Source organism: Schistocerca cancellata, chromosome 3 (assembly GCF_023864275.1).
Source record: "Schistocerca cancellata isolate TAMUIC-IGC-003103 chromosome 3, iqSchCanc2.1, whole genome shotgun sequence".
Taxonomy (NCBI): Eukaryota; Metazoa; Arthropoda; class Insecta; order Orthoptera; family Acrididae; genus Schistocerca; species Schistocerca cancellata.
In genome coordinates, this window is record NC_064628.1 from 92,765,648 (window position 1) to 92,782,437 (window position 16,790).

Sequence of the window (16,790 nt, forward strand, 5' to 3'; positions counted from 1 at the left end):
CCACGCCGCCTCCTGTATGTTTCGGATAGCCCAAAGCAATCACACGATCATCGAAATATTCATTCAGGAAATTAAAGACGTCGGCCGTGCGATGTGGCCGGGCACCATCTTGCATAAACCACGAGGTGTTCGCAGTGTCGTCTAAGGCAGTTTGTATCGCCACAAATTCACGAAGAATGTCCAGATAGCGTGATGCAGTAATCGTTTCGGATCTGAAAAATGGGCCAATGATTCCTTTGGAAGAAATGGCGGCCCAGACCAGTACTTTTTGAGGATGCAGGGACGATGGGACTGCAACATGGGGCTTTTCAGTTCCCCATATGCGCCAGTTCTGTTTATTGACGAAGCCGTACAGGTAAAAATAAGCTTCGTCAGTAAACCAAATGCTGCCCACATGCATATCGCCGTCATCAATCCTGTGCACTATATCGTTAGCGAATGTCTCTCGTGCAGCAATGGTAGCGGCGCTGAGGGGTTGCCGCGTTTGAATTTTGTATGGATAGAGGTGTAAACTCTGGCGCATGAGACGATACGTGGACGTTGGCGTCATTTGGACCGCAGCTGCAACACGGCGAACGGAAACCCGAGGCCGCTGTTGGATCACCTGCTGCACTAGCTGCGCATTGCCCTCTGTGGTTGCCGTACGCGGTCGCCCTACCTTTCCAGCACGTTCATCCGTCACGTTCCCAGTCCGTTGAAATTTTTCAAACAGATCCTTTATTGTATCGCTTTTCGGTCCTTTGGTTACATTAAACCTCCGTTGAAAACTTCGTCTTGTTGCAACAACACTGTGTTCTAGGAGGTGGAATTCCAACACCAGAAAAATCCTCTGTTCTAAGGAATAAACCATGTTGTCTACAGCACACTTGCACGTTGTGAACAGCACACGCTTACAGCAGAAAGACGACGTACAGAATGGCGCACCCACAGACTGCGTTGTCGTCTATATCTTTCACATCACTTGCAGCGCCATCTGTTGTTGAAAATTGTAACTACTGTAATTTCGAAAGTTTGTCCGCCTGAAAATGTACTGTTGTCCCAAGCATATTGCAACAAACGGTGTATTTCTATCGCTGCTCGTTTAGTTTTTATTGCCGTTTCAAATATACCGGTCAATTTTGAAACACCCTGTACATCCATTCCTCCTCTCACCTGACGAATGAAAAATATGAATGAGAGCGTAGAAGGTACATTTCACTATCCAGATCTGTGGAGTAAAAGTAATCTGCTAGTGTGGCAGAATAGCCAACCCTATAGAGCACGTACCACGTAGCAAAGATGTTGTTTCTGTTCACCTTGGACGAAGCTCTTGTACAGGTTGGCAGTACACAGCTCTCTGGGCACTTGTGGAAGAACTGAACGCGTTGGTTCCAAACGAGTTAGCTCGATAGAGTTATGGGAGATGATCCATTTTTGTACATTTCAGCAGATTAACTGCTCTCATCACTCTTCGCTTCTCGAGCGGTATACGGAATTGTTCTTGCTAATTTCGGAACATTATGAGCAGTTACATTTAGCAACTAATATTATGTAGAATTTTTCTTTGTGATAATCACGTGTTCGGGGTTTATGAGAATCGCTACATGTCACAGTTACTGATTCTCGGAGTAAAACTTACAAATTAGATTCAGAGCTTCTTCTATGGTGCGATTATTAACAGTTCATTCTTATCGGTGAATTCTTTTTCTTTTCCTTTGTGGACTCAAGACAGGGGAATTACCGTTTGCCAACCATGTGAACGCTGGTGACGTTTTTCTTCATTCTTATATTGGTCCTAAGTTTATGTTATATGTGTATATGTGCGAGAAAGTAGCGACGGAAAGATTCCTCTGACCTTTCCATAATGAATAATGAATGATGAATCATACAGGGGTCTCCAAGATGCAGTTGTAAATGTGTCTTTTTAATGCAGCTGAGAGTGTTACGAAGAACAGCAACCACCACTCATTGATTAGTTGTTTACCTCAGTATTTTGTTCATCTGTCCTTGAACAAACGTGATATCTTCACCAGAGCACATGCGTACGTATTCCCTCGCAATCCTCCGTTTTATGTCCTACTGCTATCCCTTGTGCAGCAGGCAAATATGGCCAAGTTATTTATTTAATATTTATTCAACTATCTTAAATGGCTCCGAGCACTATGGGACTTAACTGCTGAGGTCATCAGTCCCATAGAACTTAGAACTAATTAAACCTAACTAACCTAAGGACATCACACACATCCATGCCCGAGGCAGGATTCGAACCTGCGACCGTAGCGGTCGCGCGGTTCCAGACTGTAGCGCCTAGAACCGCACGGCCACTTTGTTGGCTCAACTATCTTAATTGCCCCAGATCTTTCAGCGACAGATACCCTTCAATGGTGTCGTGGAAGTATATTTTGAAATGTAGTAGGACGTGCTGAAAAATAATGCATCAAAATTTTTCATGTGGAAACCATTAAAACTTTTTAAATAAAACAAACTTGATTAACATTCTACGTCTTTATTTTTCATATCTAGCCACCTTGGTGCCGAAAATATTTCTTGCGGCAAGAGGTCAATTTGTCGATAACGCCAGTATATAGTGGATGAATTTGTTGACAGACCCATAACCTGACCTCTGCTTGTACCGCTTCATCACCATGAAAGTGATATCCTCAAAGGCGTTCTTTCATATTTGGAAATTCTGCAAGTTATTTTTCACACGTTGAGATTAGCACCACTGTTTGCTTCTTTACGAGCACAAACAACACAGTGTCGTACACGACTGATATCGATGATATAAACAACGTACACAGCTTTCCTTTTTCTAAGGATTTTAATCGGAGGCACGTTTTCTGCGATTAGCACGCTGTTTTCACCCACCGACATAATTCTGCTACACGCCGACATGTTACACGATACAGTGTGGAGCCACCCAGCGGCAGCGGTTTGCAACTAGTGTCAACGAAGGGGGAAAGTCGATCAAGTAATACCTCAAGCGAAGTTGAGAAAGGAAAAATAAAATGAAGATCCACATTTGGCTTAGAGACACATTCAAGAAGTGTTGTGGACAGAAAGAGAAAGACTTCACTATAAAGTGCTGTGACTTCTTAGTATCGAAAATTCCGTATATCGGGCTTGCTGAACAAAGAATTCTCTGTCGGGATTATCTTCATCCTACTCCGCACAACAAAGGTGAATGGAAAGGGAAGGTCAATCAAGTAGACTCGTATCTTATCACAGTCTGGGTTTTGGACGTCGCTCATCAGAGAACTTATTTTAATAGTAGCGTACCTCTATTCCTTTTGTTCCCAGTATGTTGCCATCTACGAACTTACTCATAGCCATCAGACCAAGAGTAAGAAAGGAATATTTAGAAACCATAAAGAGTGAAAACATAATACTTTCTGCTTCCCTCACGAGCATCCTTTACCAGCTCATCAAATTCCCACCTCACCTCACTCATACTGAACACTACCGAATAATCTACACCATTCGTAAACTCGACTCCGACAATCCTAGTGTGTCCCCTCTCCTTACCAATCCTAGTGTGCTGCCGCGCCTCTACCTACACATTTCACCATACCCTTCACCTGCACATCCTCCCCATCCCCTCACAAACAAATTTCAACCGTCTTCCTCTTCCGGGCCACGAACTCCGCCCCAACATATATCCGTCCTACCGACTCCAATCCCATGCTACCCTAATCCATCCCCTCCCCCCAGGCGTTCCTCCTCCTCGCCACCTTCCACACTCCACCCTTTTCCCCTTCCCTGCCACCCCCATCCCCTTTACTATCCAATCTACAACTCGTTGGCCTCTCTACTTGTCCTATGCAGCCATCCCTATCTTTCTCACCACCTCTTCCCAGTTCACCAACCTCATCACCACCACTCACCCATCTCCCTCCATTCCACACCTTCTTTTCCTCTACAATCTATCGTCTCAGGGCAGGTCCTTTTCCAGTTATAGTGGCAACACATGTTGCTCTGTTGTTAATGGTCAGAGTCTCTTCTGTCGTGTTCAGTGTTTAACATTTTTTAAATGTTCGGATAATAAGTTGCCGTCTCTTTATCTAAGAATAGATGATGAATGCAGCTAGCCGCTATCTCTGTGTAATGTCTTGTCTGTACAGACGTGTATCTGTTGCCTTTGAGATCCCTTCACCTTCACACATAAATCTATACAGTAAAGTAAGGCCCTCCCCGTTCTTGGCTGATCCGTGATAAGACAGGTGAAAAATTAGACTAATGGAGGATTATTAGTATTATCTCTATTTCAATTCGCTCTCTCTCTTTCTCTCCTTTATCTATGTACAGTTTTTAATATAATATTTCATTACGTGAAATCAGCCAAATAGGATCTCTGGTGGAGTCCTTCGTCTTGGTAATCAGCGGCTGGCTTGCTGTAAGAGATCTTTACATTTATTATTACTGTTAAACACTGCAGTCAGTCGGGAGAATCAATCGTTTGGACTATTTGTTCCTTTTACGAAAGATTACGAATTCCAGATGTGTACGAAGCCTTTTTGGACGATTTGACACAGACTCAGTGATTGCAGGCTCTCTTCGACACAGCTGAAACTTCCCCACTAATTACAGGGCCAACGTGATCATCAAATGATTCAGAAAAAACTCATTCGTTCATTCACTCCAGAACAAAAAAGTCACAAACCTTATTCATGGAGGAAATTGTGTATTAAATCCATCTCCATTACATATCCAGATCTTCGGTGATTCCTCGCCTTAATTATTTTCCTTTTACAGTCTCTTTCTCCTCAAACAAACCGCTAGCGGCACAAATGTTAATTGGCTCGCTTTAGCGAGAAGAAAAGCAGAATATGTATCTCTCAGAAACACGTTAATCCCTCAACAGATACTCCAGAAGCTGTCCTAGTGACCACTCCAACAACCATGGAGAATGCATATATGCATCTCTGTTATTTCAAAGAATAAACGCACTAGAAAATACTTTGGCGTCGTCGAGCTGTCACCGCATATATTACGAGAAAATCAGATCAGATAACTTTTCCAAAGTGAATGAATGTGGATGGTTTGATTGAAAATGATTAATTGGTGCGTGGTAGAGGGTATTTTCTGTGGGGACATTCCAAGTGTTTTCACAGTGTTTTTTTCAATTATTGTCTTGTTCAAGTATTTCTCAACTGTTTTAACTGTGCTATCTCCCCACATTTTTATCAGTATTTTAAAACGACTCGTCAAGACAGAATTTTTTATTTATGTTCCTCCCATCTGTGTCACCTTTTCAATTATTTTAGAATTCATAGTACATGTGTCTCCTTGTTTTTATCGGTTTTTAGCATCTGTGTTAGTTCTACGTATTTCTGGTTGAAGAGGGGGTTATCTGTACCTCTGCCAGCTCCGCCCCCCTGCTACATGGGGCGAGGGGGCATGAAATAACATTAAAGAAAAAATTACGTTCTGCAGGATCTACGCTGACGTCATCCTGAACCACATGACGGGTACGTGGGACGGAGAGGTGGGCACTGGGGGATCCATACCCGACACCGCTGCCTACAGCTACCCAGACGTGCCCTACACCAAGGACAACTTCCACCCCTACTGCCTCGTCAACAACTACCAGGACGCCAACAACGTACGTACTGATTACGCCTTCTCTGTAAAACGAGTCGCCAAAAGGTATGGGTAGCGTTGTTTCATTTGAAGAGGTGCACTGTATGATACTTAAACTTTGCGGCTAGTGCACAAGTGTGGACGTGGTACCCGAAGAGTGCAACTACGAACGTTGGTTGATAATTGGTGTAAGACGCATGGGTCATAGTATATCGGACGTTACACAAGAATTCGGGTTTGCGAGGCCAAGAGCATCTTAGGTGGATCATCAGAATCGCAGCAAAAATGTTTGTAGCCGGGTAAACCGCCATACAGAGAGACCACAAAGTGATTTGACGAACGGACGAAACGTCACCTGCGTAGAGCCATAAGGGGCAGTCGACAATGGACTGTGCCTCAGACTGCCTGCGTTTTGAATGTGAGGCGTCAGAAACCCGTTTATAGCAGGGTTATATGGAGGCAAATGCGCTGCATAGGTTTCAGCAGCCGAGGACCGCCATCACATCCACTACCTTCCGTGACGTTTGGCCACTAAGAGTACTTCAAAAACGAGTTCTGAAACCTTCTAAATACAAAAATTATTAATTCAAGACTTGATTTCTTTAAACATTCGGATAATGTTACTGCAGATCATTCACGTACCGATTCATATAACAAACAAGTCGTGACTTCTCCTTCCTTTCAATATAGGAGAGTAAGTCAATTATTATCTGCAATTTAGTTATCTTTTTGTTTATTTTGGAAGTACTGTCGTTTTACGTTGATGACGCGTGCTTTGTTTATTTGTTGTTATATCTTTACAATTTTCAAGCTGCTAGGTTAGTTTCGTTATCGCTGCCCTGCTGTTAATCATGGCTGCTCCGCTGTCTGTTTGCACCAAAGAAGAGTAATCCTTTTTTGTAGTCGGAAGGCATATATCAGGGGCCGAAATTCATCGAAGACTTTACGTACGTACGGGAACAGTGTTTTGCCACAAACGAATGTCTACGAATCGATTGAAAAATTCCGAAATGGTCGCACAAGTGTTACGCACGATGAAGGAGCCGGATGACCGTTTACCGCCACATTTCAAGAAACCGTTGAGCGATCACGTGAAATGATTCTCTCAGATTAACTACAGACGAAGTGGCACATTGTCTGAAAATTAGTCGTGGTTCTGCCTAAGAAGTCATCCACAACAGACTTTGGTATCATAAAGTTTGTGAAAGATGGGTCTCAAAATAATTCAAACTGTTGCATAAACAAACGCGCTTGGACATCTGCAAAAAACATTTGGATCGCTATGGTAACGAAGGGCCAGCCGCTGTGGCTGAGCGGTTCTAGGCGCTTCAGTCTGGAACCGCGCTGCTGCTACGACCGCAAGTTCGAATCCTGCCTCGGGCATGGATGTGTGTGATGTCCTTAGGTTAGTTAGGTTTAAGTAGTTCTATGGCTATGGGACTGGTGGCCTCAGATTTTGAGTCCCATAGAGCTTAGAGCCATTTGAACCATTTTTGGTAACGCAGGGGACAACTTCATAGAAAGGATCATTACTGATCCATCATTACGAGCCGGACAGTAAACGGCAGAGTATGGAATGAAAACATCGAAATTCGCCGTGCAAGAAAAAGTCCAGTACTGGAACATTATGGGGAAACAGTGTACGTTACAGTGAGATGCTTACTGCCAGGATAAAGCCTGAAATTCGAAGCAAGCGCCGAGGATTGCTGTCAAAATGTGTTTTGTTGTTGCTTAACATTGCCCGTCCTCATACTGCTGCCTACACTGCTGAAACGGTCCAGAAATTCAAATTTGTAGTACTGGATCATCCTCCATATAGTCTCGCTGTTGCCTCTTCTGACTATCTCTTGTCTGGTCCAGTCAAACACTCATTAAGGGGCTCTCGATTTGCCTCAGACAAAGCAGTGAAAGAAGCGGTGCATTCCTGGCTCGCAGCTCAACCGATAACATTCTTTTATGAGGGCATCAGGAAGCTTGTACAACGATGCACCAACTGCGTTGAAACGCAAGGAGACTATGTCGAAAAATTATGTTCTTTTAAGTTTCCTATTTGATCAAGTAAAATTTTATAACTACTTTGCGAATAATAATTGACTTACACTCATATGAAGTTGAAATTCATTCTAAGTTATCGGATATTCTGATTTACAATCAATAACGGCCTCTAAAAGGTTTTTTCTCACTTGTAAGTTAGAATGCTCATTCATTCACTTCAAATCGGTTTAGACTCAAAAGTTGACTTTCGAGGACTGTCGAGTGTTTGATACGAATTAGGGCTGTGTTATAGTTAAAGTTAGTGGAACAAAATTCTGATAGAGTATCGTGTGTGCCATTTGCTTAAATTGTGAGATCTTGGGGCAAACTTGAATAATCTCACTGTATCTGATTTAGAAGTATTTAATGCTGTCGTTGCACTGTCAACTTTTAATCTTTTGTTCTAATTTGGTGTGGACACAGCACACTGAAGTGACGAAAGGCATGGGATATCAGTATGCCCATATACACATGGCGGTAGTATCGTGTCATCATCATCAGTTTTCTGCTATATTAGCAGATCCTTTACCTCTCCATTTTCTGCAATCCATTGCTTCGTTCTTAAGGCTGCTGTACGTCATCCAGTACCTGAAATCTCTTCCTTCCTCGCTTCCTTTTCCCTCCTACATAAGCTTCTAAAACTGTTTCTATCAGTCCGTCATTCTCTGTTAATATATTCCCAATACAATTTCTTTTTCATATTTTTATTACATCTAGTAACTGTCTTTTCTCTAACACTCTTCTCAGTACCTCTTCATTTTATCCTCTGTCCATCTAACTTATTCTTTCGATTCTCCGCCCTGTCCGCAACTCAAAAACCTCCAGCCTTTCTCTGTCTTTCTTCCTCAAAGTCCATGTTTCAGAGGCATACAGAAGAACAAGCCATACAAGACATTTTATGAGTCTCTTCCTGAGTTCTCTGTGCAGACCACTGCAGATAATTCTCCTTTTCTTATGAAAATGCCTCTTTTGCTATGTGTATCGCGTACAAAAGTTATAAAAGGGCAGTGCTTTGGCGGAGTTGTCATTTGTATTCGGGTGATACATGCGGAAAGGTTTCTGACTTTGAATGCGGAATGACAGTTGGAGCAAGACGCACGAGGCGTTCCATTTCGAAAGTTTTTAGGGAATTTAAGATTTCGAGATGTCACGTGTAAGCCGAAAAACCACATTTCAGGCATTACGTCTCACCACCGACAACGAGGTGGCCGACGGCCTTCACATAACGACCGAGAGCAATGGTGTTTGCATAGAGTCGTCAGTGCTAACAGACAAGCAACACCGCGTGAAATAACCGCATAAATCAATGAGGGACGTAATCTTTAGGACAATGAGGCGAAATCTGGGATTAAGAGGCTACAGGAGCAGAGCACCAGCGCCAGTGCCTTTGTTGACAGCACGACATCGCCTTCAGCGACTCTCCTGGCCTCGTGAGCATGTAGGTTGGACACTCGACGCTTCTCGTCAGGAGAGTTCCGATTTCAGTTGGTAAGAGCTGATGGTAGTAGCCACGAAGCAATGGACGCAAGGTGACAACAATGTGCTATGAGAGCTCTTGGTGGCTTCATAATGATGTGGGCTGTACTTACAGGGGATGGACGGGGGTTCTCTGATGAACTGGGACGATTACTGTTCGAAATGGTTATGTACGTCTACCTGCCTTCCAGCCTTCATAGTGTGCAACTTCCCAAACAGTGATGGCATTTTTAATGATGACAATTCGCCATGTCACCGGGCTACAGTTGTTCGCGGTTGGTTTGAGGAGCATTCCGGACAGTTCGAGGGAATTATTTTGCCACCCAGATCGCCCGACATGAATTCCATTGAACATTTATGGGACATAAACGACAGGTCCGTTCATACATAAAATGCTGCACACGAATCACTTTCGTAATTATGGACGGCTACAGAGGAAGCATGGCTCAGTATTTCTGCAGGGGACATCCAGCAACCTGTTGAGTCCAGGCCACGTGGAGTTACTGCATCACGCCGGGAAAAAGGAGTTCCGACACGATAGTAGGAGGTATCCGTTGACTTCTGTCACCTCACTGTGTTTAATGCTAGTGGATCGGAGAAAGATATTTCTATAGTTACTAACCTCGAAATTTACCTTACCGCTGAGAAAAAAACTTCGCTGCATAAAAACCACAGCTGAGACTCTTTCTTTCATGTCAAGGAATTTTGTGTCCTTGTGTTGCTTTGTATAATCTGACTAATATATTATACTACTGGCCATTAAAATTGCTACACCAAGAAGAAATTCAGATGATAAACGGATATTCATTGGACAAATATATTATACTAGAAGTGACATGTGATTACATTTTCACGCAATTTGGGTGCATAGATCCTGAGAAATCAGTACCCAGAACAACCACCTCTGGCCGTAATAACGGCATTGATACGACTGGAGCATTGAGTCAAAAAGAGCTTGGATGGCGTGTACAGGTACAGCTGCCCATTGCAGCTTCAATACGGTACCACAGTTCATCAAGAGTAGTGACTGGCGTATTGTGACGAGCCAGTTGCTCGGTCACCATTCAACAGACGTTTTCAGTTGGTGAGAGATCTGGAGAATGTGCTGGACAGGGCAGCAGGCGAACAGTTTCTGTATCCAGAAAGGCCCGTACAGGACGTACAACATCCGGTCGTGCATTATCCTGCTGAAATGTAGGGTTTCGCAGGGATCGAATGAACGGTAGAGCCACGGGTCCTAATACATCTGAAAAGTTACTTCCACTGCTCAGAGTGCCGTCAATGCAAACAAGAGGTGACCGAGATGTGTAACCAATGGCACCCCATACCATCACGCCGGATGATACGCCAGTATGGCGATGACGAATGCACGCTTCCAATGTGCGTTCACCACGATGTCGCCAAACACGAATACGACCATTATGATGCTGTAAACAGAACCTGGATTAATCCGAAAAAATGACGATTTGCCATTTGTGCACCCAGGTTCGTCGTTGAGTACACCGTCGCAGGCGCTCCTGTCTGTGATGCAGCGTCAAGACTAACCGCAGCCATGGTCTCCGAACTGGTAGTCCATGCTGCTGCAAACGTCGTCGAACTGTTCGTGCACATGGTTGTTGTCTTGCAAATGTCCCCATCTGTTGACTCAGGGATCGAGACGTGGCTGCACGATCAGTTACAGTCATGCGGATGAGATGCCTGTCATCTCGACTGCTAGTGATACGAGGCTGTTGGGATCCAGCACGGCGATCCGTATTACCCTCCTGGACCCACCGATTTCATGTTCTGCTAATAGTCATTGGATCTCGAGCAACGCGAGCAGCAATGTCGCGATACGATAAACCGCAATCGCGATACGCTACAGTCCGACCTTTATCAAAGTCGGAAACGTAATGGTACGCATTTATCCTCCTTACACGAGGCATTACAACAACCTTTCACCAGGAAACGCCGTTCAACCGCTGTTTCTGTATCGGTTGGAAACTTTCCTCATGTCAGCACGTTGTAGGTGTCGCCAAGACGCCAACCTTGTGTGAATGCTATGAAAAGCTAATCATTCGCATATCACAGCATCTTCTTCCTGTCGGTTAAATTTCGCGTCTGTAACATGTCATCTTCGTGGTGTAGCCATTTTAATGGCCAGTGTGTAATAATTCCTGTTTTGGAATCATATAGTTTCTATGCTAGTTAATGTGATGATTTCAGTTCTTTCTTCTTATGCTGTATCATCCGATGTTCCAGATGGCTTTGTTGATATATCAGTGCTCTTGTTCAGCTCTATTTTGTTTGCAATTGACTGATGGAGTATGTCTGATGTAGCTACAAGAATGAGATGGAGGGCATATTCAGGGTGATTCAGCTGCTCCTAGCGGTGTATCGAACCCACAAGATTATATCTGTCCTTAAAAATTCCCGTACGAGATTTTCATATTCTCTCGCTCACTACGCGCGATCTACTAGTCTTACAGAAAAATGAACGGGATCTTTTTGTAGAAAATATAGTGTAGTTAATTTTTGTACCGGGATACGGTTTTGCTGGAGGCCACTCTTTACGAGTAATTCAAGGAAAACATACCAAAGTGGTCTTCAAACTCACCTCCATCCCCACATTCATCCCTCTCCACTCAGGATTTCTAGTATATTTTTCGTGGAGCACCCTCCTTCCATTGTACAAGAACTTCTGACTACACGAACTATTCCCGGTATTCTACCTTTTTTGGATACTATTGATTCGGCTATTATGCCAGTTGGGTATTACTTAGCATTATTAACTGAAACGTGCTCCTGAGGGTAATGAATGGAAAATGACTTTTGTAAAAGTTACGCTAAAGCTAATTACGTTGACAATTTGGGCCCAACTTAACTCTTACAAGCAGTATAGTAAGGCCCGTCAACGAAGACCAAAGAGGTCGAGTCTCGGAAATAATTCATGCAGTCGCAAATATTTGTAAAGTAATAGGAGGGAGTGCCATGAACAACATACTAGAAGTTCTGAACCGTGGGGGCTCAGCATGGGACTGGGTTTGCGTTTGAAGGTAACTGTTGCAAGTTTTCCATGAATAACACGAGAACTACGGCCTCTAACAAAAATATATTCCGCTATAGAACTTAGCTACATTAAATTTTCTACAAAAAGATCCTATTCATTTTTTCTGTAGGACTAATAGTTTGCGCATAGTATGCAAGAGAATATGAAAATCCCGTTCGTGGTTTTTGAAGGCCGGATGCTACACTGCAGGTTGCATAAAACGATATCGTTAGGGGAAACTGAATCACTCAGTATGTATTTGAAGCGCGGATAGTTGAAAGTGCAAAGTTCTGCTGATGCAGGTATTTCGTGGAAACCGAGTATTTTAGTCTGTCGAGCCCATATGTAGCGCACTGTTTCCTAAGTTTTTGGACTGAGATTTTCGAGTAATGAGCAGAAGGAAAGTCATATCCTACGTCACCAGCATTCTGTTGTTAACAGACATGACCTTCCAAGTTTGATTGGACGGATTATTCAGGCTTGCATTCCATATTCATAAATTGGGCGAACGAATATTTTGGATGTAAACAATGACATTAGTGGGTCTGAATGACGCATTCTATATTTCACTAGTCGTACTATGTTTAATCTATCCTCTGGTTGTCTTATTTTTTTCACGGATTAATAATGACCTACTGGACAAGTACGATGCAGATAAAATTCACCCTGACAGCTGATAAACTTTTATCGTAATGGGCATTAGGACACCAAACTACGCAGAATTTTTTTTAACACTTCCTATTTCCTACCCCTAATGACAGAGCAAGCTATACGAGCTATGATTCGCTAGAGAGCCAGATACTTTTCAGTCAAATTCCATACGGACTGGTAGCCGACCAAGGGAAGCCTCCTGAAAACCTTGGTTAGAACCGGCGGATCGGACATATTTATCATTTATTTATGGGGCATTACGTCCGAAATATAAATGAGATCCTAGTGAATATGAAATCGTATTTGTTCACGTCTACAGAGACAGAAACGCGCTCCGTGTACTTTCCACTAGGCAGCTGCTAAGGTCATTCTCACATGGACTGCTGCTAAAATTCACCTACTCCATACTTTCAGTGTTCTTCGTATTCAAGACAGAGGTGAGAACAGTAATTTCACATTCGAGATGCTATGAAATTATTCATGTCCACGCTAAGCGCTCACGGTATAACCAAATCTCACACAAGATACTGAATCACGATTCCTGTTCAGCTGTAGTAATATTTATTTTACCAAGGCAGTACACATTCTTCCAAATAGTAGTCTCTAACATAATGCATGTTATATATAAAATGTTCATGTTTATTTGACGCAAACGCTGTGTGTGCTCCAAAATTGCTTCCTTAGTCACGACGTTGTAGTGAATGATAAGATGGTTAACTCTTGGGTCTGAAGAACGTTTCTACTCCGTATTTGTAGGGAATTATCTGGGTACCAGCCAGCCAAAAGAAACACAATTGGCACCTCGTAAACTTGTGAAGTCTACTCTTGGTAACTGGAACCTCGATAAATCGAAATAGGTTCCCTGTACCTCGAAATAAGCTCCATAAATCTATGCTATCGTAAGTGCTTTGATACACTCGATAAATCGAAAAGATAGTTATGAACGAAAGCCCGAAAAAGCTCTGTAATTCGAAGATAGCGGCTGCGTAACAGTTGGTAATTCTAATTGATTCGTCAACTGTTTCTGTGTGTGTTTCGTCATCCAACTCTTCACGACATTCCACCGTTTCCTTACAACCGCAGACTCTGCTACCGTACATAAATCATTAGTAAACGTGGCTTCAAAAAGCACAAATGATTGACACTCGCAGGAAGAGAACAGGTTGTTGAGGCCAAAAACGTGAAGTGGAAAAGGATAAGATGCAGCGAAAACATTCTGGATTATGCCATCAACGCAACAGTCCCGAAGCAGGAAGATTAGACAGCACATGGAGGAAGCGGACCCTGCAACATCGCTTTTAAGAAGAAGAAGGAGAAGGAGAAGCAGAGATGATTTCATCTGCAACTCCAAAACGTTTCATATAAACATCCTTAGAACAGATGTACACAGGCTGATAAGAAAAGAGAAACACACAGACGTGGAAGAGGAAATAAAGTAAAATGATACCCTAATGTATGTGAAATTGTGTTTGGCCATCGCTACAGACAGCGGAAACGACGACTTGTTTATCGCGCGCAGTGTACTTTCCACTACGCAGTTGCTAAGGTCATTCTAATTTGGACTGGCGCTAAAAGTCACCTACACCACATTTTCATCTTTCTTCGTGATGAAGAGAGAGTTGAGATAACTAATTTCACATTCGCGATGGTATCGAATTGTTCATGTTCACGCTAAGCGCTCACAGGCACTGAGAGGTTATACGACGTTGTTACAAAATCGAGCGAACTCTACAAAGAAGTCGGCAGATCCCTTATCAGCTCCGTCTGGCCTGGAAGCACTGACTGTTTGGGAAGGGTATCATGAAGTCATTGTATCCTCTCCTGGGGCATGATGGCCCGAACTGCAGTAACTGACCTTTGATATCCCAGATACTGGGACTGGGAGGCAGTTGATGTCCGAACTAATCTTGCACATGTTCTGACAGGGACAGATCTGTCGACCTTCCTGCACACGACAGTACCTCAAATTCAGACGTGGTCGGCAGGAACGCTAAGACGAGTATGCGCGCCATCACGTTCCGATGCAGTCCAGTATCAGGTAGCTGTCATAATGAATGTCCCACAAACATGGATACTATTCGACCTGCAGGCCAAATGGAAACCCACAATAAGGTCTCTTCCAAATCCTCTCAGGTGCTGATAACGCTTACTCATACGAGGACGTGGCACCTCCGTGTCCTACAAAGTGATGATTCATCATCTGACGCGGTTCACGCACCTTATATACCTTTTGTCTCGCAACAGTACTGAACAAGAAGTAGACTAATGCACTCTGGTGGCCGTTATATCTGTTACAGAGAACTGCAACTCTCAACATTCAGATACCCATTGAAGCTATGTATGTGTATGAGGTTAAATTGCCTTCTGGCCATGTCTTCTGGATGTATCACACTTTTTGTCACTCAATATTGTGACTTAAGCAGAAACAGGTCACTGACGTCTTTTAAACGTTAAATAAAAGCTAACGAAATGTAACAAAATATGTTTAGAATTCCAGTTGTTATTTTGTAAGCAGGTACGAGTGTTACTGAAACTGCAGAAATATTTTTGAAGGGGACGCTCTTGCACTAGTGCCCAAATTAAAGCAACAAACTGCTATTCCCTTAAAGTCAGTACCGCCATTACTCTGTTGTTTATTTACAGTGTTACAAGTATACTTATACAATCATGATTTCGGCTTCAAAGTGCCATTATCAAGTGTTTCAAGTGTTATAAATCGCCTAAGATGGCATACTGTCGTATTAAAATACACTATTAGACACATTGTCTAAGAGTCGATATTTCTGGCAGATCCTACTCCTTTGTTTCATTACTGAGTCATGCGACAGTATGCCATCTTAGACAATTTATAACACTTAAAACACTTGATATTGGCACTTTGAAGCCGAAATCATGATTGTGTAAGTATAAATGTAACACTGTAAATAAACAACAGAGTAATGGCGGTACTGACTTTAAAGAAATATATTATGACTGTGGCCTCGCGTTATGAAAAAAAAATTATTAACCTGCTATTTCACCATTCTAATTCGTGATATAATCACACAAACTGTCAGCAGACGTTGGTACGATGGCGTTTCGCACGGAAGGTGGCACTTCGGTCAATGGACAACCACGCCAACGATGACGTCAGGGCACCTATCAAAAGGCGTAATGTTTGCGGATAGTCCGTCATCCACAACTGCTGTGTATACAGTGACAGAGGGTGTAGTATGGCACAGAAGAGACGCCTACCAGACTGTCTGCGGTGGAGGGCCATGGGAAGAATGGAACCAGGAAAGTCCCAATCTGTTATGGCCGACGGCTTAATGTGAACCGTTCTGTTGTTCCCGGATGTGGTGACAGTTTATAGAGACTGAAACTCCACCCAGCAGGCCAGGTCAGCGCCGGCCGACAATTTGTGACATCAGAAAGAGAGAACCGTTATGTAGCGTAAGGACACGACGGCACCACCTCAGCACCGCAAGGTAACTCGCATCTGACCCTGCAGCATCCACTGGACATATTGTACGAGGTGCATTCAAGTTCTAAGGCCTACGGTTTTTTTTCTAATTAACTACTCACACGAAATCGATGAAACTGGCGTTACTTCTCGACGTTATCGCCCTGCAGACGTACACATTTTTCACAACGCTGACGCCATGATTCCATGGCAGCGGCGAAGGATTCTTTAGGAGTCTCTTTTGACCACTGGAAAATCGCTGAGGCAATAGCAGCACGGCTGGTGAATGTGCGGCCACGGAGAGTCTCTTTCATTGCTGGAAAAAGCCAAAAGTCTCTAGGAGCCAGGTCAGGTGAGTATCGAGCATGAGGAATCACTTCAAAGTTGTTATCAGAAAAAAACTGTTGCATAATGTTAGCTCGATGTGCGGGTGCGTTGTCTTGCTGAAACAGCACACGCGCAGCCCTTCCTGGACGTTTTTGTTGCAGTGCAGGAAGGAATTTGTTCTTCAAAACATTTTCGTAGGATGCACCTGTTACCGTAGTGCCCTTTCGAACGCAATGGGTAAGGATTACGCCCTCGCTGTCCCAGAACATGGAC

The 16,790-nt window shown here is 43.3% G+C and overlaps 1 protein-coding gene across 1 annotated transcript in view; it reads left to right on the forward strand.

Annotated features, from left to right (window-relative positions):
• LOC126177089 (alpha-amylase 1-like) overlaps window positions 1-16,790 on the forward strand; it is a 76,558-nt gene that overhangs the window by 19,089 nt on the left and 40,679 nt on the right. Inside the window, exon 3 of the mRNA XM_049924342.1 lies at window positions 5,413-5,581. Coding sequence (XP_049780299.1) covers window positions 5,413-5,581 — 169 coding nt within the window. The remainder of the gene's footprint in view (window positions 1-5,412; window positions 5,582-16,790) is intronic.